Genomic DNA, 25,522 nt, shown 5'->3' on the forward strand with positions numbered 1-25,522 from the left:
GGCCCCTGCCGGCCAGCCCTGCACTTGAGACCCCCTCAAAACCCATCATCCCATGACACCCGCCCTCATGTTGAGAAACATTGATACAGTATATAGAGCAGTACAAACAAGTAATTGTATGAAATAGTAGTTTGTACCAACTTCACTAGTGCTTTTTAGGCAGCCTGTTGTAAAACCAGGCACACATCTGGAACAGTTGATGTACCCCTGTTTGAGACCCATTGCCAAAGGTGGGAACTGGCTACTAATTACAAGAATATGGGTATAGTTGCTGTGGCTAACAAGTCAGAACCATACTAATGAATGCCTCCAGGCTCCATGGAAAATGGACCCTTTAATGTCTAAGATTTAAAATGTTTCTTATCAAAAGTAACAGATTTATTTGGACATAAGCTTTCATGAGTAAAAAACTTATGCCCAAATAAATCTGTTCGTCTTTAAGGTGCCACTGGACTCCTCGTTTTTATGGATACAGACTAACACGGCTGCCCCTCTGATTCTTATCAAAAGTGGGGCCCAAATTTGGGTGTCTAAAGTTAGGCACCTACTAAAGCAGCCCCATTACTAGAGGTGCTGACAACCACCACTTCGCACTGTCAGCGGGAGCTGTGGCTGCTCAGTATGTCAGGGTGCCACACTTTCAGCATGTAAGCTTGAAAATGCTGGCCTTGATGGCAAGAGTATGTACCATATGGCACAAGCCTGTGTTGCAAAGACAGGGAGGAGTGTGCAGGAGCAAAAACTTGGTAATAAAGCCCCTTAAAGATTACCACAGACCTTCCGCAAGGGAAAAGCTGCAACTGTGCCAAGACAGAGAAACATTCGTGAATCACAGGAGTAAAGAGCAGTAATCGCTGATGTCAAATTATTAGGCCCAATTCTACAGAGCACCCTTGATTGCTATCAACGTCAATGGGAGAGAGAGGTTGCCAAGACCCCCAAAACTCAGGCCACATCTATCAACTTTAGGCATCCATCCCTGAAAATTTTGGCCTTTGTTTTTACTGGAGAGGCTAGAGTTTCTGCTAAAATTCTGCCCCTAATTTTGGTACAATTAAACCCCCCAAGGAATGTACATACCTGCCCCGTCTCGTATGACTGAACTGAGTTTGGAGCTGAAGAGGACATCAACGTGATTCAGGATGAATTCCACCACCACTGACTGGATTCGGACCTCCATGAAGGCAGCTGTTCCACTGAAACAGGCAGACTCTATCTGCTTCGATCTAAGGAAATGCATGGCAGATTAAACTTCAATGTAACTTCACCATGGGTACGGGCTCATTGTGCATAGTGACTTGCTCTGCTGAGACCAGGTATATAACACCACTTAGGCCAGGCTCCATAATGGATCCAGATAGCACTTGAAGGGCCAGATTCTCTGCTGGTGTAACTCCCTTAGTTTTCAAAGAGCTATGCAAATTATCACGCTGAATTTGGTGCTGTGATGACTTCAGTCTGGATCTGACTCCTGATGTCAATGGGAGCAGTGAACCCCTAGAGGAGGGAGGAGCAGCTGTTGCAGGCCCAGACTGAGGTGAGTGAGGCATGTCGAAGGCTTGCCTGTTTTGTCCCCTTCCCTCCATGTGCACTTGTAATTGCATTGTAAACTTCCTGAACAAGCTCACTGTAGCCTTTTAAATGAATTTTTCCCCATGAGCTAGGAAAAATCTCCAACTAGCCCTGCTCAGCAAGGACTCCAACATTCAAAAGCAGCCTCAACCAAGAGAAAATTGTCAGACAGAAGAAACTGGCTCACTCTCGTTAACTGCCCACGAGGGACTCCGAGTCGGATATGTCAGGATGGTAATTGGACAGTTCAGAAACTAACACAACCAAACCCCCTGTCCTTGTCTTACTGGTGGTTTTTTTTTTTTTTAAGTAAGGTTTTGAAATTAGGGATGGCATTGTAAGATTGTCATGTGACATGGGAGATTCCAGAGGACAAAGTTTATCCAAGGGTCTGGCAAGATCATTTCCATATGTCTGAAACCTACAAGAGGTGCTGGGGGTTCTACTTGAAGCAGTTTCCATCAGCTACAGGGTTTACAGTTTGGCTCAATGGCTCGCAGCACCCGCACTATACAAATTGTTCCAGCACCCCTGAAACCTACTAGCCATATGTATTCATGTCAGACTATACAGACTGCTGCAATGGGATGTCAGTGGTGCCACAGAATGGAACCAGTTTTCCTGCATGAGCAAAGGAGATCGTATCCACATCTAACCGAGGGAGAGGAAAAAAATGACACTGGAGGGAAAAAGTGGGCCTGATTCTCCATTCATTTACACTGCTGTAAATAAGGAGTAATTCTGTCAAAATCAGTGGAGTTATAATGGTGAAACAGGCCCAGTGGGCCCAGAAGGCCAGCTGCTGTAGTTCCACTGACGTCAATGGGAATGATGCTGTTTACACCAGTAGAAGACCTGGCCCAGCATGTCCAAACCTGCCCAGTCTCAAAGCACTTTCTCCGGAGAATCTCCCACTGAAAAACCAATAGCAGTTGTGCCTGAATAAGAACTGTAGAATCAAAACCATAGTGGTTTTTCTGCGTGTTGACATTTAGCATCCTCTTGGGAACATAGCATGAAATAACTTCAGCATGCAGTGTTTACTTGGAGGAACAGGTTCGATGTGTGTTTTAAATGTAAAGGTGAGAGAAAATCTAATAGAAGTACCTTAGTAGGTTTGGTGCCCAGACAATTGCTAAGTTCTTGGTATGCATGTTTGTGATGGAGCAGTAATCAGCTAGATGAGCCAAGTGCCTCATTAGGAACTCCAGTGTCCTGAAAAATGAGAGAGATGCAAAAATCTGTTAACGGACAGGCAAACATTCAACACCCATTAGCAAGCCTTGCTGCAATTGGCAGCAGAGAAAAACACAATTAATTAATTAATTTGTATTTGTTTGGTAGCAAAAGAAGGAATGATGTGCCCTAAGCAAGACACAAATGTTGCCTCAGGCAGATAATGACAGCAGGGTCTCCTGACTGTCCAACTGAAGAAGCATGTGCACTTGTTAGATTTAACAGAACACAAGGGCGGCCAAAAATACCTGCAACTCCACTAGCTCAACAGACTACAGAACCAGCTAGTCACTCGAGTTCATTACTTGGCTGCTTTACCACCATGTTGTGCAACAGAAATAAAACATTTGCTCAGGCAGAGCCTGATAACTTCTTGGGCACGCTGCAAAACCTATCTCAGGCTTTTGGGAAGGGGTTTATTTTATTCTCTTTGTGTAAGGCGGAGGATGCTTTTATTTAGGTACCTGAGAGGGGATTGGTGAGAGGCTGCTTTGAAAATCCCGGCTTTAAGCACCAAGATAGGATGATCTCTGTTAGGTATATTTTAGTTTATGGGATGGACACTTGCAGATATATATTTATACATCTAAATAAGATACAGGGTGAAAGCTAGTATTCACACACTCAGAGACCATTACTTTTCAGCAGCACAGATGGCAAGCACCCCTGGGAATTTTCAGGGGCTAACTGTATTTATTACAGCCAGCAGTGGGGGTCAGTTCTGCATCATACTAGTGTGGATCACTGAGGGTATAGCTGATAGGTGGTACAAGAGAACCTGCTCTCACACTAACAAGCGTGCTGATGAGCACCCCCAAGTTAAGTCTGCTCCATCACTTAGTAGCAGCAGTAAACTTTAAGAGGTGAGTGCACAATCTCAAGTCTCCCCTGTCCGGTCTTCATTTCTTCCCTACCCTGCTTGGCATCCCTGCCTGGTTTCTCTTTGCACGCATGACCTATGCAAAGACATGCAGGGATAAAAAGTCTGCATTTACTGGAGATGAAATGGACAAAACCCCACGAGACTTGCACTGTGCTGCCAAGCACCACCATCATCAGCCTGGAAACTCTTGCTTGGCTGAAGATGATTAGAAGAATAAAAATGCTCTTTTCTTCCAAAAAGGCTGCACAGCCAAGCCTCAGGAAGTTGAGGAGGAAACCGCAAGTGAACCACCATCTCTGCCCAGTCACCACTAGGGGGAACACTTGCAGCAGAGTTACCTCATGTAAAAGCAAAGGAGGACTTGTGGCACCTTAGAGACTAACACATTTATTTGAGCATAAGCTTTCGTGAGCTACAGCCCACTTCATCGGTATGCATCCGATGAAGTGGGCTGTAGCTCACGAAAGCTTAGGCTCTAATAAATTTGTTAGTCTCTAAGGTGCCACAAGTCCTCCTTTTCTTTTTACGGATACAGACTAACATGGCTGCTACTCTGAAACCTCTCATGTAAAAGGTGACTGCTCTCATTCCCACTTTATCTCTCCGCTAGGTTTTTCTCCTTTCCTAGCCCCCCTCTCTGTTCTGAGAACAAGGCTGCTACATTAAAATCAGACATTAGGGCAGAGAGCGGATTGCAGAAGCATCTCCGGCCACAGCTTAAATAAGTGAGGGGAGCTGGGAAAGACAACATGCTTTAGGTTGATGGGGATTTCCTAAATGGGGCTTTTCAGGGGAGGTTTTAACTACAGAGCTACTCTGTCCCCCCAGTGCAGATGGGATCGGGTGGCAATACGAAAGCCCAGGCACTGAAATGGGTCAAAGGAAGAACCTCACATCCAACCCACTCTAAATTTCAGCGTGAAGGCAGGGAGAGGAAAGCTCAGAGTTGAATCTAGCCAAATTTGCCCTTAAGGCTCTTATCCAGAGTCAGACCCAGAACAAGAGGAGGCTGCTTCCTGGCTCAGCTTTGGCTGAAATTCTACAAGAGCAGCCCACGATATTTTGGTGCCATCAAATCTGAATCTTCTCCTTTGGCCATTCCTAATCCTACCTGGCCAGGGTAACTGGGCCCAGAGCAGGAGCCACTGGGGTGGAACAGGACAAAGACTGCAAGCTGAGGTATCCCAGCCCCCTGCCATGAATGACAGGAAGGTGGCTGGGGCACATGGGGAAAGTAAACCGGAAAGAGGCACAGAATAGAAAAAACTGTGAATTAAGGCCTAAAGGAGTACAAGGTTGTCCTGCAATGGTATAAATAGTTAGGGTCACCCCTGAGACTGCTTTATGGCACGCTGGCATCACGGCAACCATCAGAAAGGCCAATCTGCCCACCCAGCCAACAGGACAGAACAACTTGCCCCTGTAAAACGGGCACGCTCCAGCCAGTTACTGCACACTCCAGTGTGGGGATAGTCTACGGCAGGGGTAGGCAACCGATGGCACGTGTGCCAAAGGCAGCACGAGAGCGGACTTTCAGTGGCACTCACACTGCCTGGGTCCTGGCCACCGGTCCAGGGGGCTCTGCATTTTAATTTAATTTTAAATGAAGCTTCTTATACACCTTATTTACTTTACATACAACAACAGTTTAGTTATATATTATAGACTTATAGAAAGAGACCTTCTAAAAACGTTAAAATGTATGACTGGCACGCAAAGCCTGAAATTAGAGTGAATAAATGAAGACTTGGCACACCACTTCTGAAAGGCTGCCGACCCCTGCTCTACGGTATAACTGAGGGCATTTGAGGCCATGCTGGGGAGAGTCCCAGGGGAAAGGAGAGGGGTTGGGAGGCTGCAGCATGGCATGGCAGTTTACGACGACAAAAAAGAGAGGCTCAGATTCCTATGCTGCTTTTCCAACTGCCACATTCACAAATGCTCCCTCCCTTTCTTTAATGCATGTGGGGGAGCAGTTCCGCTGTGCTGTCAGCAGAACGCCTTCCCTGCCAATCCTGCTAGTTAAACACACGTGCTGCCACAGGTGTACTACTGCAGTGCTTCCTTTTTCACCTGATTTCAGGTGCTCCATCTTCATCTGTCTCACCAGATTAACTGGCCTTGCTGGGCAGACTCCTGACAAAGTTCTGAGCCTTCTGCTACTTGCTTCATTTCTCTCCCTTAATGTTATTTCAACCTATGGTTTTTGTCGTCATTAAAAATATCCTGTGGAAAGTCTCACCACCCACCTCCCCTCTCCATAATGAAATCTGATTACTTAGCTCTGAATTCACCCCCTCCTGGCGTATTGTATAGAGTAAGGCAGATGAGATTTATGTACAGTATGTGTTGTCTGTTTTGTTACTGATCTAATTAAAATATAAGTCAATGTTATGCAGTCAGCAATCCTTCCAAGCGTGCTCAACTATGCAGGAAGAATGCGGCCATCTTAGGTGGGGATAATCAGAAAGCACACAATAATGTCAGCCTTCCCTTCGTAAGTGATGATTGTGTAATGGCCGGGGTTTTTTTTCACCCTCCGAACAAGTGACATCATTGTGCTGCAGCGTAAGTCCCAATATTTAGCCTAACGTGATTTCGGTTTAGTCTGCATTGGTGACCTTCGTCCTAGTCAGGCTGAGGATGGAAAGCTAGGGCCCTGGTGCACTGTCAGAGCGGCAAAAAGAATGAAAGGAGTGCGGCGGGGTAATGCTACGCAAACTAACCTGTAGTGTGGTGGGGGTAGTTGCTGGATAACGTCATGAATTTTAACCAATCGTTCTTCATCTGTAGCAGCAGACACAGCATCCTGGAACAAAACAACAAATTAAGATGCTAACACTGGACGTTTGCTAATGCAAATGAAACAGTCTGGCTGGCACTCAGTTTGCTGGCATTTAGATTTGCAGGATTTACCTTCCCACCTAAGCCTTTAGGCTGCCCCCTTCATCTGTGGTATCTGTGTGCTGAGGAGGTGGGCCTGCATACAACTAACATTAAAGGCAAGATTAAATGAAGCTGGCTCAGGAGCTGTAAGTTGCACCTTGATGGCACAGAGTGACTCCTTGTGCTGCAGGGAGGGTGACATTCATCCCAAAGGAGGGCAGCAGCAGATGTTCCCACCAATGCCCTCCCTTGCTGGCTGTGCCACTGGAGGACATCTTTAGTTTCTGTTGGGGACTCCTCAAATGCTGAGAGGATTCACACAATCATTCAAACTGCCCATGTGCCTCCCTCCTGGTGCTGCAAGTCTAGAGCAGGGTATTGTGCCCTGGCACAACTGCACTCGGATCTCAAAAGGGAACATCAAAAGGCGCTGAGAGTCTGGAGTGTTGGACATGAGCACAGCAGTGTGGCCTCCTAGTTTGGATTCAGCAGCAGAGCTGTTGGAGTAGCATGCCCAAAGGGGATCTGGCCTAAGCCAATGTTTTTGAGAGCCTCATTTTCATGGGTAACCCTTTTTAAACATAAAGGGAAAGAAAGATCTTCAGCAAGATCCATTTCAGAATCTGTCTATCTTACATGGCCCCCGTTACCAGGCTTTACAAAACAGGTGGCTCTCTCATTCCTGTTGATCAGTGACGTTGCCCAATCCGTGGAAACTGAGATATTGGCTGGTACTTACTGAGAACTTCTCATACAGCTGATATGTGAGCAGGGGATTGGGGAGCTCGCGGAAGTAGAGTTTACAGAGGGAGCCCACGCAGTGGATATCTTGAATGTAAACATCTTTAGTCAAGTCGGGGATCTGCTCAGAGTCAAACTCGTGGCTAGAGATGAGAAAGAAAGATGGTTGGGGGGGAGGGGGGGGATGGAATGGAGAAAAACCCAAAACAAATCAGAGTCAAAGGAACACAAGAGCATGCTTCACAGGAAGAAGAGTCAGGCTTGTGCTGTTGCAAGCTCACGTTTTTCCAAAATGGGATGGTTTCTTACAAGGCATTGTCGATTGCATTTACATCTGACTGGCTAGCCCAGAAATCAGATTTCCCGTAACAAGGCAGATGCCCTTGTATTTTATAGGGTATAGTCTCAACACTGTTGAAGGCAATTTACATCTCTAACCCCGGTGATTGTGACTGAGAGCTGTGTAGGTAAAATTCACCATGGGCCAAAATGAAAACTTTACCCCCTTTAAATTTCAAAGGCCTAGAAACTGAAATCAAAAGCAACATTGAACATCAGGGCCTATCAACAGCTGCTGTACATCAAAACTACTGTGTGCAAAAATTCCTTGGAGGCAAGCTAGAGAGCCTAGCAAGAATGAACCGAGCCAGGAACCACATGAAGAAAACCCGTGTGCATTCCCTTGGTTTTCACAGAGAGAGGAAAAGAGAGAGAGAAACCCAAAGCACAAATGTTTATGAAATAAAAGCTGCACTCAGAGCTGCTGGCAAGCCTCACTTCCCACTAGAATATGTGCATGGAAATTCCTGTTTCCAATTAGCCAGGGACTAGCGTAATGAGTCAGGCCACTGGGAGTGGTGAGCAGAGGATTGCTGAAGCTCACTTCTCCACGAGATGTAAATTGAACGGCTGATCCCCTGTGCAGCAGATAGCCACGTCTACACTACAATAGCCTTGTCAGAGGCTTGGTTCTCACACAGCTATACTATCATTCTGGCTTGTAACATGCATGGAAGACAAACCACATTGAACGCTTTGGCGTACTTCTAGGGCCTAGTCAAAGCATTAAGTTCTTCCCTGTACTACATAATGGAGAATCTTGTACCCGTGTCCTTAGCCGTAGATATATTTGTAGCCCCGTGGGAATGTCCTCACTGTACAGTTAACCTGGTTTTTAGGCCAAATTCCACTGCTACAGAAAACATGTCGGGCCAGGTTTGGAGATCCTTTCAGCCCAACCCCTGGCTAGTTTATCCAGCTACAGGAGTGGGTTAGAACCCCAGCTCCACTTTAACTCAGGCCAGAACACACCCACTTTGGAATGAGGATGCAGGCTAAATCACTTGAGTTTTGATAGTTCTCCAGTGCCTTCCCCACAATTCCCTCCAAAGGGTGGAAAAGTTCTCCCACCATTCACAGGGAAAGAATCCTAGAGCATCTCAGTAAAAGCAAACCAGCTCGTGGGGCTAAGGCAGCCAAGAGTAGACAGAACAAAACCCATCTAGCAGTTGGGTAAGCTAGCCCGGCAGTTAGTTGTTATTGTTCATAATTAAGGAGCCTCCTGCGCTGCCTGTGGGGAACTGTGCAATGAAAACATAAAACGCCCAGGGAAAACTTCAAAAGCGAACAAAACAGACTGGGTCAGACCCAAGGAAAAATGTTAAAATGTGGGGCCAGCAAAAGTCACTCTAAGGCAGTGGTCCTCTACCTATTTACCATTGTGGGCCGCATATGCAGCTGTGTGCTGACTGGGTCACAAACAACCCGTGGGCCAAGAACCACTACTCTGAGGGCTTGTCTACACATGGAGTTATTAAGAAACAGCTATTCCTGAATAATACCGTGTGTGGACACTCTTATTCTGCAATAAGAGTGCCTTGGTCCAGTGTAGCTTAATCCCACTTTCAAAGTCAGTTAAAGCTAAACCAGAACAAGACACGCATTCCATAATAAGAGACCCCCAAAGACAGAGGTATTCAAGAATAGTTATTCCAGAATAGCTGTGGCTGAATAACTCCAGTGTAGATAAGCTCTTTGGGGAAGGAGCAGGGAGAATTTTAAGATATTATTTAAAAGTAAAGTGGGGTGGACTGAGGTGAAGGCAAAGGAGAATGAGTTCCTTCAAGGAGCAACCTCCACCGCAAGGGTGCGGGTTCCTTGCCCATTGGAGATGTGCTGATGCTATTCTAGAAAGACAGGCAATGTCTAAGCATTGTCAAGGCCTTGTCTATAGGGAAACCTGCACTGGTATAAACTAAAGGTGGGAATTTAAACTGATATAGTTATAATTAATACAAAACCCATGAGGACCCACTTATTTCAGACTAAGAGTGGCCTTTCTTTAAGTTTTGTTTAAGTCAACTGGAAACAGGTTTCAGCTAAATCAAAATATGCTGCCCTTAAACTGAAGGAAGGGCCTATACACAGGAGTTTGCACCAGTTTAATAAACTGGTTTAAAAAGGTGATTTAAGTTAAACAAGTCACACTTTGTCATGTAGACAAAGTTTGTCATTTCACTTCAGAACCTCTGTGAAAAAGAGACAGGTGGGATTTTAAATGTTCCAGAGCTACAACATGTTGTTCATGAAGCAGACATGAGCATTGGGGAGCTGCTGTGATGGTACCTCCCCATCTGTTCTCCAAGACACCCACCGCCTGTCATCACTGAACTCTAGGATTCTGAAACCAAAGCATTTAAAAGAGCATGTGCTGGGATTCATCGGATACAATGCAATCATACCGTAGCTTCTGGATATTGGACGCAATTCCTGACAGGCGGTATATTCCATCCACAATGCCATGTTTCTCAATGAATTCGGTGCAGCTCTTGAGGACCTGGGGGACTAAAAAGAAAAAAGGGCCAGTGTTTAGTTGACCATGTTACTGAGGGCCTGTGATCGTGTCAGATCTCATAAGCTAAGCACAGATGGGTTGCTTTTTGGATAGGAGACAAAGGAAAACCAAGGAGGTGCAGGAAGTAGTGCTGGTAACTGGTAGCAGGCAGGCTTTCCTTGAAGTCAGTATTGAAGTATGGTGTTAGCGGAGCTGCGCTGCAGGAGATGCCATTTCTCAGATGAGACACAAAACAGGGTCTCACTAACTGTGGTCGCGGAAGATCTACAACGCTTACAAACGAGCCATGGTGTTACCGCCCCTATCCAGGCCAATCTGAAACTGAGCAATTGCATTCAGTCTACCCAACATTCTTTCTGCAGCTTCAATTCAACATGGAATTCTTCTCCCCTGCTTGGTTTAAACTGTTGTACGCTATTAAAGAAATACCACGTTCTACCCCAGGGTTACCTGCATTTTTATGATTGGTAATTTGATCTCTGCATGTGCATGTGCAGGGCACTGATGCATTTGAGCGTCCCTGGATTTAGAAAGCTACGTGAAACAATGCACCCACAGAAATGGCAGTGCAAAACTTGTTACAAAGAAAGACCCAGATAAGACTGGACTGAAAGTAAGACCCAGTGGATGTAATTAGGTTTACAGTAACATTCAGGCCACTTCACCAACCAGTTTTCTCCAGATGGCTTCTCAATACAACTGAAATTCCACTATGTGATCTAACTATCCATCCCGCTGGATTTAAGGGAGGAGCAAAGCTGATCCCCTTTAACAGGAAAATGAGACTTGATAGGAGCCCAGACAGGAAATTAGGATCAGACCCGTGTAAGCACCATCCAGTCCTCATGGAAAAACTCCAATTTTTGTGGATTCCTCAGCAGGAGACTTTCTTGCCACAGCTCCTACAATGATCTAGATTTAGTCTTACACAAAATGCCAACTCCTATCAATTTGCCATGTGACATAGATTGTGAATAGGTCATGTGGCAAATTCCCTTTTATCAAGTAATATATACCATCTGCCAGGAACACTGTTGAACTTAGATGCCCTATTCTTCCTCCCCACCCCATCCACTCTACTGCTGTTCTGCTTCACATCAGGCCCAGAAGCAGATGTGCAACCTGGGCAAGGAAAGGAGCAGACATTTTCAGTGGTTCCCTAGAAATAAACAGATGCATCTCAGACTAATGTACCATGAAACATAGAAGGTAAAACACCAAACTGCAGACTGTTGCAGTATCTCAAGCTGCTTTCCAGAGACTGTTGGGCAAATGGACCCCCCTTCTGCCCCATAGAGCCTTGGAAACAAAATCCTTCTTTACAGAGCAAGGTACTGACCAGAACTGGTTAACTGGTGGTAGAATCTCCTTCCTTAGAGGTTTTTAAGGTCAGGCTTGACAAAGCCCTGGCTGGGATGATTTAACTGGGAATTGGTCCTGCTTCGAGCAGGGGGTTGGACTAGATGACCTTCTGGGGTCCCTTCCAACCCTGATATTCTATGATTCTATGATACCTTCTGCTCAAACCTGTAAGTGCCTTGGGATCTTCACCTTCCACTGAAGGGCAGCCTAGAGGAGTGGTTCCCAGCCTTTCCAGACTCCCTTTCAGGAAGCTCATTTGTCTTGCGTACCCTCAAGTTTCACCTCACTTAAAAACTACTTACTTACAAAATCAGACAAAAATACAAAAGTGTCCCAGTACATATTACTGCACAATTGCTTCCTTTCTCATTTTTATCATATAACTATAAAATAAATCAATTGGAATATAAACATTGTTCTTACATTTCAGGGTATAGTATATAGAGCAGTATAAACAAGTCATTGCCTGTATGAAATTTTAGTATGTACTGATTTTTGCTAGTACTTTTTATGTAGCCTGTTGTAAAACTAGGGAAATATCTAGATGAGCTGATGTACCCCCTGGAAGACCTCTGTGTACCCCCAGGGTACACGTACCCCTGGTTGAGAACCCTGACCTAGAACACTGGCCTGAGCTGCCTAACCAAAGTCCTGTGTCACAAGAGAACAAACTCAGCACGCTTCCGTGGCTTTACGCTCCTGGGGCTTCTCTAGCTGTACAAACAGACAGCATGGTGAGTAGTGTATGTAAGTCATAATTAGATTTCAGGAGCAGCCTGTTGTGACACTTTGCATCAAGTCAAGGAAAAGAGGGGAAAAAAAAAAAACCAAAGAAGGGGATGTAGTCATAGGAATACATTTATTGCACTGGCTTATTCACCACAGCAAGAGATTGGATAGTGCTGTTAGAGTCAGCATGGGGCAAAACCACAAAATCAAAATACTACGGGCCCATCCACACCAGAAATTCCACTGGATCAGGCTATGTGTTCGTCTCCTGACCTGGCTACCACATTGATCCATCCTGTAGCAGAGATGGGACACTGAACATATACTGAACTGTGCTAAAGCTCTGGACGCAGCATGGCTTGGAGACCCCTGACATAACTGTAGTTAAAAAGGGTCTTTTGCTGGCAGGATGACCTCAGTCTGCTTTTTAAAAAAAAAAAAAAAAAGGGGTGGGGGTGGCATAGGAAGATTACATGAGTGTTTTTAATTTTTCCCCTCCAATCCCTATCTTTCCTCAGCCCCGGTAGCTGCATGTTTCTGGTACCAACAAGAAATATGAAATTGCAGTAAAAACAGCCAAAGCTAATACTGAAGTTGCCTCCCAAAAATTTGACACTAAAGAGGCAGCTGGTGTCCTGAGACCACTCCCTAACACGATGACTAGTACTGTCTCATTGCATGCTTGGGCTCCTGTTGTCTGTTGTATGCCTCTGTCTCTTGCCTTATACTTATTTGAGCACTTCGGGGCAGGGACCATCTGTTTGTACAGCGCCTGGCACCATGAGGCCCTGATCGATGACAGGAGCTCCCGGGCGTCACCATAATTCAAATAAAGAACAACAAAAGCTTAACAACGAGCACTGTTGTTTTTATTCTCTTTCTGGGCAATATCATGCCCAACCTCTGGACACCAGATAATCCCCCTTCAGGGGGACAACTCAAAGAAACAACCACCTCACCTGCACTTCAGGGTGCTAGAGTTAATCGATAATTGCTGCATTTAAACATCCACGTCCTGTGAGGCCCTGAGCACCTTATGTATCTCTTGCTCTGGAATCAGGCATCCCATTCCCACCACTTCCTCCCTTTGCTGTCCCCAAGTGCCTGACATTCCAGGCACTGAACCGCAGAAGCCTGGGACTGTGGAAGCATTACCAAAGGAGACCCCAGGACGTTTTATCACTGGGGTGACTCAAGGAATTTTCCAGCTCATTCCTCAGCATCTCCCAGCGGGTTTGAGAGTTTTACAGCATCTCTCCTCAGGCTTTTATTTTATTTACTCATTGACTGAAAGGGTTCATTCTTCCCCCCAGAATGAAGTGAAAGTTTTATAGCTCTCATTTTCAAGGGCGTTTTAATTCATCTTGAAATCAGACCCTTTACAGTCCTCTAACCTCATTTTGTTTTCCCCTTTTAATCGTTCATAACCTTAGCAGCCTTCTTTTTGTTGTTGTTGGATGTTGGTTTTTTGTGCACATTACTGGAATTTGAATTATTTGTTCAGCCTGGGGAATGAGACCTCCCACTGAGTCCCCCTGCAGCAGTGTCATTTTTACAGTATTTCAGCAGTCAGGTGAGCTCCTGCACCAGCCAGGGCCTTCAGGCTGGTTAACGGACCATATCGCAGAGAACTGCAGCTGCTCAGCTGAATCTCACACATAGCAAATGACTGTAAAAAGGTAAATGATCATGCAAACAGGAACAATGAACATAAACTGAACTGCTGTACACACTGTATCTAACCTTCTAAACAAACGCTGTCAAACTATGGATGTCATTGAGTTCCAATATTGTCTAAGAAGCTTAGCAAAAAGCAATTAAATGAAGGAGCAAGACAATAAGGCAGTGAGATGGGAAAATAATAACTAATTGTTCTCAGTTAAAAGAATACCAATATAACCCATGAGCTCCCATATGAACTCACATACCATTGGTAGAGACACATCCCCAACAGCTGTTGAAATACTGTAGCTATTTTTACTCCCACTTCCCTCTCCATCTTACTTTTGATGTCATAAGGTATGTCTACACTGCAATTAAGACACCCAAAGGTGGCCTGTGCCAGCTGACTTGGGCTTGCAGGGCCCTGGCTCTAGGGCTGTATAATTGCTGTGTAGATGCTCTGGTTTGGGCTGCAGCAGGATCCTAGAGCCCAAGCTCCAGCCTGAGACTGGACACACCTAAGCCCAATTAAACAGCCCAAGCCCTGCGAGCCTCAGTCAGCTGGCAAGGGCCAGCCACGGGTTTTTTAACTGTAGCGTAGACATACCCATACTTGCTAAGAGACCTACAACACACTTTAAAAAAAAAAAAAACACCCACCTCTAACTACAGCTTACTGCAGGTACTTTGTGTGCTTTTTCACTGAAGCTGGCTGAAAATTTTGGAAGATACAGAATTTTTAAAAATCGTCAATAAAACAAACTCACAAAATTGTTACCATTTTGCAACCAGCTCTGCTTTTCAGCTGTTTAGCCATTTTAATTTTGGCAGCCTATTCTTCCTTCTTTAAACCTGCCCTCCCAGCTGTCCTTCCCATCTTACAGCACAATTGCATGGGGATGCGCGTCTATATCAAGATGAGATTTGAAAGTTTTAATTACTTCCTTTTTATTACCCCATCCATGCCAAGCCAGAAAGTGGCCTGCAGGGGACATTTTATAAGCATGTAGCCCCATTCCGCCCTCTATTCCTGCATACTCAGATAACTTTACTAATCTCCTCCCGCAGTTCACTCTTAAATCCTGAGCCTAACATCCTCCCTTGAGCTACCAAAATTTAAAAATAAAAGATCAAGCCACGAACATGGACTTCCTTCAAGATGCTGTAGGGTTTGCAAGAAATGACCCATGTTAAAAATACACATATTACTAAAGAACGAAGATAAAGTTTAAGTCAGTATCTTGAGCTACACTGCTTCCTGGCAATATCTTTCTCTTATCTGACAGAGTGACTTTTGTACTGTAGGTCTTAAGGTAATGGCAAAGAGGGTTATAAAAAATAAGTGAGACAGCTACTAGATCAGAGACCTTGTGGTGCCTAGGAATGGAATCAGCTTTCAACAATGAAATCTGCTTAAGGCTGGATTGTCTTTTCACCTATGGTAACTTAATTAGGATTGTGTAAAGGCAAAGTGCAATGCTCAGCTCTCTCAAGTGTAAACCCAATGGAGTTGCACCACTCAGGAAAGCACTTAACCACACCTGCTTAAGTCCCACTGACATTTATGGGACTTAAGCATATGCTGTATGCGCTTACCTGAAGGCTCAGGCTCTGCCTACACAAGACAATCGTACCACTTTAACTATAACAGTACAGCAATCAGTGCACCCCTGAGTATGGATGCAGTTATAAAGTGGTTTTGTACAGGAAGGGGAATAACTGTACTAGTATAAGGCACCTTTATACTGGTGTAACTGTGTCCACACTAGGGCTTTTATCGGTACAACTATTTTGATTTTTTTTTTTAAAATCACACCTTAACAGCAATAGTTAAACCAGTAAAACTTTCAAGTGTAGACCAGGTCTTAGTGTTCCATGGACAGGTCCCTAAAACTTACTGCACGAAAAAAAATCATTAAAGAGAAATAAAATACCATTCTTGACATCTAAACAGAGGAGAAGGCATACAAGCTGTTGCTGTACAGCATGAGCTGTTTCTTCCCATGGTTTTATTCTCCTTGTGGAACTGGTATTTCAAAATGCAAATTAATTGCCAAGCCCCTGGTGTCCTTTGCGTAGGTGAGGCATAAGGAATTTCTCTTATCAAGGTTGTTACTTTCAGCCGCTCCAAAAGAGGCAGGCTGGAAAGGAGTGGAGAGAGTTTTCCTTTTAGTAATTTTAATAGCTTATGTGTCCTTCTCAGTTCCCCTTTCATACAGCTCAGAAGACCCGCCCCCTCAAAGAGCAGTAAAGCTACATCGGGGTCCTCGTCACAATGCTAAGCTGAGCCAAAAGGAGCGTGGGATCCATTGGTTTGAAAGAAGGCAAGGACACTAGTGCCCTTCGACTATGGAAACTGGACCAAAATAACTCAAAACCGTTGACCTTCAAAGATACCAATGCTCACGTTTTTAGTGCTGCTCTTGGAGAGGTGAGCGTGCCTGTGCAAGGTAGGGTCCACACCAAGCTTCTGCTGTATGGGTTAGCTGGTTATTGCTATCAGATGATGGAGTCTGCTGCTGGATTCAGCTTCTAGGTTATGATTTCTGTGTCACGCGCACATAGGGACAGATTTCCAAAGTGATACAGGTGCCCAAAGATGCAGCTAGGCACGTAGTGGGATTTACAAAGGTGCTTCAGTGAATCAGGTGCCTAACTCACGTTGACTTTCCATGGGAGTTAGGCTCCTAACCTGCTTAAATGCACTTTCATAGTCCTATCAATCTAAGGAACCAAATATATATAAATAAATAAAAATAGGCCACACAAAATATGTATTATTATTTCCATTTTGAAGATTGGGACAGTGAAGCAGAGATGTTAAGTAACACTGCCTAAGGTCACAGAGGAAGTATAAGAGATGGGATCAGAGCACAGGTATGCACTGTTCCCTGTCCTTTGTTCAGTCCACAAGATCACACCTATGTTTCACTAAACTCTCTCTCTTTCTCTCTGATCACATCTACCCTTTATAATCATTACATCCTCAAAGCACTGCAAGCTGCAACAAATGTGATTTTAGATTTGCATATATCTGATGTCAACCAGCAGGTTCCAGGAAACAAAATACTAGGCCACACATTGAAATCAGCAGTAAAATCTGGCCTGGTAGGACAGCAATATAAACAAAGGGGCTGGAAGGCATTAGAACCCACAAAAGAAAAAAGCTGAAGTGAGCTGTAAAACCATTCCAAACAGCCTCACCGAATGACTGCCCCATAATGCACCTTTACAAGTCACTTCCTCCAGTTTACAAAGTGTGTGTGGAATTGTGATAAATATCACCTCAAATAGATTTATGCAAAACTGTATGAGCAAGACAACATTTCTGTCGTGTACAAGGTAAAACTGACAGGAAATGAGTAATAAAGGGTCACAAGGGACAGATGGAATGTGTCTGGTCTGATAAATGCATGGTGCAAGTCACAGAGAATAAATGTGTTAATCACCCTGTGCCCTGGTTAATGACTTATCAGCCTCAGAAAAGCCACTTGAAAGCATCCAGGGAAAAACTTATGTCAATGTATAGAAACACAGAGGGCACACCTAAGTTTCTAGTGTTTGGAAAAATTTTACTGGTGTGAAAGATATTCTCTACACCTATAATGGGGAGTAAAATCAGTACCTATAAAACTGGTTGACACTTAAGATACACTCACTGTATTAACTCTGCATGAATTAAATATCCTGAGCTAGATTCTGCCACTCTTACTCACACAGTAGTAATTTATCCCATAAATAGTCCAACCAATCTCCATGGCCCTACTCACAGAGCAAGGTTCTACTAAGAGTGGCAGAATGAGGTAGTCATAGGGCTTCCATGCCTGGGGTGCCCTCCTGCTACAGGCTGGAGTATGACAGGTGCATCTGCCTCAGTTTCCCTCCTTCAGACTTCCCAGAAATAGTCCAAAGCATCTTCCCAAGTATAAATATAGCCCTTGTGGAGTTCATTTATTACAAAAGTCCCATGAACATAAATCATAACAGAAGTCCCACAAGCATAGTTCAGAAGTGTCCAAACATCCATCTCTGGTGTCCCTTGCCAAGCCCTGGCTCTCCAGTGCAGTCCTCTTCTGTCCTTGTGCCAGGGCAGCCTTCTGGCTTCAGCTCTACATCTCTCCAGCCCTTCTACTCCCAGCCTTCAGCCCTCTCCAGCCTTATAAGGTCTTGGCTCTCTCTGGCTCAGGAAGGAGGACAGCTGATTGTAGATCATCCACTGACTTAGTAGCCCTCAGCCCCTTTTCAGCCTTCTGGCTTCCTGATACCTCCTCTCTTTTTCCAGAGAAGACCTGCAGAGAGCTTTCTGATCTCTGCAGCCTTCAGAAACCTCCTCCAGTCTCCTGAGTCACCTTAACTGATTCTCACCAGGGTTACATCAGAACATAAGAATGGCCATATTGGGTCAGATCAAAGGTCCATCTAGCCGAGTATCCTGTCTTCTCGACAATGCCAGGTACCCCAGAGGGAATGAACAGAACAGGGCTTTCTGAAAATCTAAGTACACTATATCCACTGGAATAAAGAAAAGGAGTACTTGTGGCACCTTAGAGACTAACCAATTTATTTGAGCATAAGCTTTTGTGAGCTATAGCTTATGTAAACTTGAGCATAAGCTATGAAAGCTTATGCTCAAATAAATTGGTTAGTCTCTAAGGTGCCACAAGTACTCCTTTTCTCTTTGCGAATACAGACTAACACGGCTGTTACTCTGAAACCTATATCCACTGGATCCCCCTTATCCACATGCTTGTTGATCCCCTCAAAGAATTGTAGTAGATTGGTAAGGCATGATTTCCCTTTACAAAAGCCATGTTGACTCTTCCCCAACAAATTATGTTCCTCCCTCACTGGACCTCTCCCTGACCTTTCAGAGCCCCAAGTGCTACCCAACCCTCTGAAATGACCACTACGGGAGCTGGACCTACTTTGTTTACTAAGGCCCAGCCGCCCCGTGACAGGGGCTTTCTGCGTTTTAAATATTCACATAAGATTGGATTGTACTCAGGAAAGGTAAGAAAGGATGCACCTACCTTAGCTAGATGTCCAAATCCTGCACTGGGGGCTCAGATTTTATCTGTTTAAGATACTTATCTGGTCCCTGATCACCGTAGTTATCTGAAAGCCTCACAAACTTTAATGTATTTATCCTCATAATGGCTCTGTGAGGCAGGGCAGTGCTATTATCCTCATTTTACAGAAGAGGAACTCAGGCACACACAGACTAAGGATACGTCTACACAATGCACTTTATAACGGCGCGGCTTTGCCGCTGCAGCCACGCCATTGTAAGGTGCACTGTGTGGCTGCTCTTTATTGCTGGGAGAGAGCTCTCCTGGCGACAAAATAAAACCACCCCCAACGAGGGGCAGCAGGTTTGTAAACGGGCGCGCGGCTCCCACTGACAAAGCGCTATCCACACCGGTGCTTTTTGTCATTAAAGTTTTTATTGTTCAGGGGAGTGTTTTTTCACACCCCTGAGAGACAAAAGTTTTAGCGATCAAAGTGCCAGTGTAGACAATGCCTAAGTGACTTGCCTAAGGTCACAAAGAAAATCTTTGGCAGAACAGGGAATTGACCCAGGTCACTTAAGTCCCAGGCTACTTACTGCTCTTACCACTGGACTATCCTGCATCTTTTAGCATGCAGGTGCATAAAAGCAGAGCAAGGATCAAACCAAAATGTCACACTCAAACACACCTGAAGTTCTGCGAAGTTCAGATCCAGGTTTGAAACTCTCACCTCAGGCCTATCTGTATTTAAAATAGATATCTGGGTACCTACCCCCTTTGAGTCACCACACATGGGATATATGCATCTAACACAGGGGTTAAGACCTGTCAACAGCCAGCGTTTTGTTTTGGCCTGCAAAATTCAGATCCAAATTTTACAATCCACATGCATGATCATCAGGCAGCAATTAACGGACCTTTATATAAGAAAAGAAGAGATGTTGCTTAAATCAATCTATTGATGTCAGTTGCTAAGACTCAAACCTGAAGGATTTTGGAACTGAACTCCAGGGTTTTTACACTTTCACATGATTCTCGTTATTTACTATTTGTATTACAGTAGCACTCACAGCCCCCAATGTGCTGCAAACATAAAAAAAGACCGCTTCTGTAGCGAAGCCCTTGCAATCTAAATGCATTCATCTTTAAAATGGCAGTTTCATAGAAAATCTCTAGACAGAAAACAATTAGCTATAAAGGTCAGTTTGTGAGTAAAGATTACACTGGGCCTGTGGAACATTTCGAAGTACACTGGGCATGTGAATTTCACAGATTGTCCATATTTTTTTTTATATATATTTATGCAATTTTAAAAAAGAGAAAGAAAACAGAAGCAAGACTAATTTGAGGTTTTACGTAGCTTTCTATTTTTTAAATTAATTTCTGCCTTATTGCTTATTTGCAGTTTTCCACATTGTTTTCTTATTCTCCAACAAAAGCAAGAAGTGGCAGCGTAAACACGGCCAATGCAGGTTGTCAGTGTTAGGACCTCAAGGAAGGATTAAACCAGACCTAACAAAGTAGGGTTAGATTATCCTAACCCCTAAAAGCAAGGCCTTGAACTGTGGTTTTCCTCAAGTTGGCCAAGATTCAAGGGCAGCCAGCCAAACATCTATTATAATTAAAAATTATTAACAAAATCAAGGGACTAATGAAATGAACGTGAAGAACCGAAAAGAAGACATATACGTTGGAAGGTCTGAGCTAAAGGAAAAATGAGAATGGAGCTGGTTTTACTCTGCCCACACAGAGCGTCCCAGCTGAAATGTTGCCTCAGATGGTCCTTTCTTGTTCTAACTTGTTTTACTAACGACATTCTTCCCCTTTGGAAGCCTGCAACAATTTATCACTGAAAATATTCTATAAACAATGGGAAGCTGGAGAATCATAAGGAAGCTGGGATCCCTGGGGATGATAAACCACCAACAGAACTAGAACGGGTGGTGATGTCATCAGAAACGCCAAGGAGGCAGAAATGTTTTGGTTTAAAAGTTATTTAAAAGCACAAGGGAACAAAGCCCTCCCTTGGAAGTGAGTGGAGTTTAGAAGGCTTAGCACATGGCAGGCTAAGGACCCTATCTCCTACAGAGGTTCAGGCTGAGACTTTCAAAACCATATAGGGGATTCGGATATTCAGTTCCTGCTAAAATTAAATCCCCTACATGATTTTGAAAACTGCAGTCTCAATTTTTAAACCCTATACATTTCCCTCTCAAAAACTGTTTTCAATAGAAGGAAGAAAAAAATGTCAGATGCATCAATATATTCTCCCTGCTTCAGGGATGGTAAATTTTGCAGCAGAGAGGTCGAGAAAAGGTTACTTACCTTGTGCAGTAACTGGAGTTCTTTGATGTGTGCGCTCCACTACAGGTGCGCACGCGCCTTGCACCACTGATTGCAGATTTTTGGTAGCTGTGTCCGTTCAGCCCACGCTCTACACATCCTCCTGCCCTGTACTAAGGCTATATAGGGCTGTGTGAGCAAACCGCCCTCAGTTCCCTCTCTACCGCAAAGTCCCACAGAGAAACTCTGAAGCAGTGGGGAAGGAAAGTGGGTAGTGCGGCACCATCTTGAAAAACTCCAGTTACTGCACAAGGTGAGAAACCGCTCCTCCTTCTTCTTCTTCGAGTAGCGTCCCTGTTGGTGCTCCACTTCCAGTGACTTCCTAGCAGTAACCCCTTAGCAAGGTGGGAGGTTCAGAACAGAGTCCTGCACTGAAGAGAGGACTGCGTTGCGTATTGCAGATCTGATTTAGCAGCGTGAACCAAAGTGTAATGACTGGAAAACGTATGTACCGAGGTTCATGTTGCAGCTCTGCAGATTTCCGCAACTGGAATGTCCTTGAGTAGGGCTACAGGTGTAGACTGTGATCGACTAGAATGTGCAGCCTTTCGTAGGGGAGGTTAAACATAAGCCAAGCCATAACAGGTAATAAAACACCCAGACATCCGTTTAGAGAGTCTCTGCATGGAGACAGTGGATCCCTTAGACCTATCCGCAATAGAGACAAAAAGTTCAGGGAACTTCCTGAATTCTGTTCAAGTGAAAGACTGATGTCCATCTAGTGCATGGAAGATGGCTTCCTGTACAGTCTTATGCAGCTTAGGAAATAAAACTGGAAGGCGAATAGTGTGGTTAATGTGAAACCCAGAAGAAACCTTAGGTAAAAAATTTGAATGGGGTTGTTATGATACCTTCTCCCTGGAGAACACAGTATATGGCGGGCCTGCCAGTAGAGCCCCAATCTCCTCAACCTTTTGAGCAGAAGTGATGGCCACCAAAAAGACTGTCTTCACAGACAAATGTAACAAGAGAGCATGTGGCTAGTAGCTCAACAGACTGTTCAATGAGATGGTTGAGGACAAGGTTGAGATCCCAAAATGGAGTAGGCTCTCTGATATGTGGAAAGATTCATGAGACCTTTCTGGAACCTTGTTGTGCAAAAACCTTGGATGTTCAAAAACTGAGAAACCTTCCACTGGCAAGTGGAAAGCTGTTATTGATGCTAAGTGAAACTTGATGAAACTTACAGAGACTGGATGTCTTCAGTTCCAGCAAGTAATCCAAGATTGTGGAAACAGATGACTGGATAGGTGAAAGATGACTGCAGTTACACCAAAGACGATATCTTCTCCATTTCTGGAGGGATGTGTGTCTTGTAGATTCTGTCTTGCTATTTAATAGTACATGTGTTACTCCCAATGAATGGGACACCTCTTATCCTGAGAACCATTGAGGGACCATGTTTGGTGTTGCAGAATGTTCAGACTTGTGTGAAGTGGTTGACCCGCATTCTAAGACAAAAGTTGAGACTTGATTGGGAGTCCGCGACAAAGGGCAAGAGGTGAGTCTGATAAAGCAAGGACACCAAACTTGTCTTGGCCAAGTTGGTGAAATCAAAAGGATCCTGGCTTGGTCCTGCTTGATCTTGTTGAGAACCTTTAAAACCAAACAGAGTCAGTGAATATGCATAAAAAAGATCCCTTGTTCATGTAATGAGAAAGGCATCCAGTTCTCAAACTGTGGGTCATGACCCCAAAGTGGGTTGTGACCCCATTTTAATGGGGTTGCCAGGGCTGGTGTTAGACTTGCTGGGGCCCGGGACTGAAGCTCGAGCCCCTCCCAACTGGGGCTGAAGCTGCGGCTCAGGCTTCAGTCCCACCTCCCAGGGTCATGTAGTAATTTTTGTTGTCAGAAGGGGGTTGCGGTGCAATGAAGTTTGAGAACCGCTGTCCTAGAGATTGAGGGTTGGATCCTACGAGAGGAAAATTTTCTGCACTTTGTGTTGGCTGCAGTGGTGAAAAGTTCGACCTCTGGAAACCCCCAAGCTGGGAATATGTTTTAGAGGACTCAAGACTCCAATTCCTATTTGTAATTTAAGGAAAAATGTCTGCTGAGGTCATCTGCCATGGTGTTTTGTAAACCTGGAAGGTAAGAACCCGAAATGATTATCTGGTTGGCTATGCACCAATTCCAAAACTTTATTTTTGCAGTGCAGTGCAAGGGGGAACACGCTCCTCCCTGATGACTGATATAATACGTACAAGCTAAGTTGTCCCTCATGAACTTGATTTACTTGTTTTTGATTAGGGGAAGAAAGCGAAGGCCAGCATTTATGACTGCCCTCAGTTCTAGCAGATTGATGTGCAGGCATTGTTCTTGTTGTGACCATTTGCCTTGGGCTGCGTGAGGACCCAAATGTGCTCTCCATCCCAAGAGAGAAGTGTGCATTGTTATGACTCTAGGGGTATTCTGGGTGAACAGGATTCCCCCACAAACCCAGCAAGTCCCTTCACCAGGTGAGTGACTATAGGACCCAGCTGAGTACAGAAACCTGTTTGTTGGGCATGTAAACTATCCTTGGCCACATCTGGAGACATCGATAACCTGGTCTTCTGTGTTACAAAAATGCAAGTTGCCATCTTCGGTGCAGACATGGCCTTGCTAGCACTTGAGGACTGAGCAGCATTCTTTGGAAAAGGTTCTTTAGAGCGAGAAACCTGTCAGAAGCGAGATAAGCCTTGACCATCATCGAATTCAGAAACTCACCCTTGACCAAACCATCAAAACTGGTGTTTGGAAGACGATGGCAGCTGGGATAAAGCAGTCGAGGTAGTCGTCGTCTTTTTATAAAAATGTCGACCACTTAGCAGGCAGTTCAGATGGTCTTCAGAAGGTGGAAAATTGAGTAGGAGGGACTCTTTGTGCTGACAAAGAACTGCTGAATTTCCTTTTATTTGCAGGGATATATCTCCCCAAGGATCTAAGTGTAGCCCTAAAGTCCTTTAAGACATGAAGTGAGTCGTCTGTGCAGAGTGTGCCATTAAATGGTAAGTCCTCAATGGTTGATTGAACCTCCTGGGGGAAACCAGACAACTGAAGCCAGGAAGCTCATCTCATTGCTATTGTGGCAGAAATAGACCTGGCTGCAGTGTCAGACATATCAAGTGAAGCCTGCAAAGATGTCTTCATCAAGAGGTGACCTCCTTTATTATGACACTAAATTGATCTCGATGTTCCTGTGATAAATGGCCAATAAAAGCATTAAACTTCTCATAATTCAGGTAGTCACATTCTGACATCAGTGCCTGATGATTCGTAATCCTGAACTGAAAATGTTGCTGAAGAGTAGCTTTTACGACCAAAAAGGTTCAGTTACTTCTGGTCCTTGTTACATGGGGTAGCTTTACAAATATGCCATCTCCCCCTTTTATTAACTGTGTCCACAAGCAGAGAATTTGGTGCCAGGTGTGAAAACAAAAACTCAATCTCTGTCTGGGACAAGGTATTTTTTTTTATTGGAACACTGACATGCAGGGGGTCCCGCTGCTGGCATTTGTCACATGGTCTTGGCTGGCTCAACAAGAGCTTCATTAATTGGCAGTGCCAACTGTGCTGAAGCAGAAGTATGCAATATGTCCAGGATGGGAAGCCCGGACTTCTTCAGAGGAATCTGAACTGTGTCCGCGACCCACTTCTTCAGAGCCTGGAACTACCAAAAGTCATCAGCTAATGATGGCATTACTGCCTCATCAGGCTATGAAGAAGCAATATTTGTAAGGGGGGAGGGAAGGGGTTGACCTTCTTGTCGGCCCTCACCTCTTGCTCCTCAAAGGTCTCCTCTACTGATTTGGCGTGGAGGGGAGGGATCAAAGCTGCCGAAGAAGAGGTCTTCTAAGTTCCTTATGAAACTGAATCAGGGCCCTCAAAACTGCTGGTGGTACACTGCCCATGGGGCCACTGAAGACCAATGAGGAGGACTCTAAGGCGTGGGGGGGGGAGGGGGTAGACATTGTTGATTCTCCCAGGTATTAACAAGAAGGGATCTTGTATCCTGCCTTCCTTGCATCTGCAAAGGGGAATAATGTCTCCTAAAGTAAACTAGAGAGCCTTGAACTGACAGTTCTGAGTCTTACTCCAAATGCTCCTTCACATAGGATCATAGAATCATAGAATATCAGGGTTGGAAGGGACCTCAGGAGGTCATCTAGTCCAACCCCCTGCTCAAAGCAGGACCAATCCCCAATTAAATCATCAAGTCTGACCTTAAAAACTTCTAAGGAAGGAGATTCTACCACCTCCCTCCAT

The 25,522-nt window shown here is 44.6% G+C and overlaps 1 protein-coding gene across 7 annotated transcripts in view; it reads right to left on the bottom strand.

The window, feature by feature from the left end:
- Window positions 1-25,522, bottom strand: part of ARHGAP32 (Rho GTPase activating protein 32) — a 393,773-nt gene that overhangs the window by 15,691 nt on the left and 352,560 nt on the right. For all 7 annotated transcript variants that reach the window (XM_074936787.1, XM_074936788.1, XM_074936789.1 and 4 more), the window contains 5 exons: window positions 10,060-10,162; window positions 7,317-7,461; window positions 6,418-6,500; window positions 2,680-2,787; window positions 1,081-1,226 (listed from right to left, as the gene is read on the bottom strand). In XM_074936787.1, the coding sequence (XP_074792888.1) occupies window positions 1,081-1,226; window positions 2,680-2,787; window positions 6,418-6,500; window positions 7,317-7,461; window positions 10,060-10,162 (585 nt within the window). The remainder of the gene's footprint in view (window positions 1-1,080; window positions 1,227-2,679; window positions 2,788-6,417; window positions 6,501-7,316; window positions 7,462-10,059; window positions 10,163-25,522) is intronic.

Source organism: Natator depressus, chromosome 22, assembly GCF_965152275.1.
Source record: "Natator depressus isolate rNatDep1 chromosome 22, rNatDep2.hap1, whole genome shotgun sequence".
Classification (NCBI taxonomy): domain Eukaryota; kingdom Metazoa; phylum Chordata; order Testudines; family Cheloniidae; genus Natator; species Natator depressus.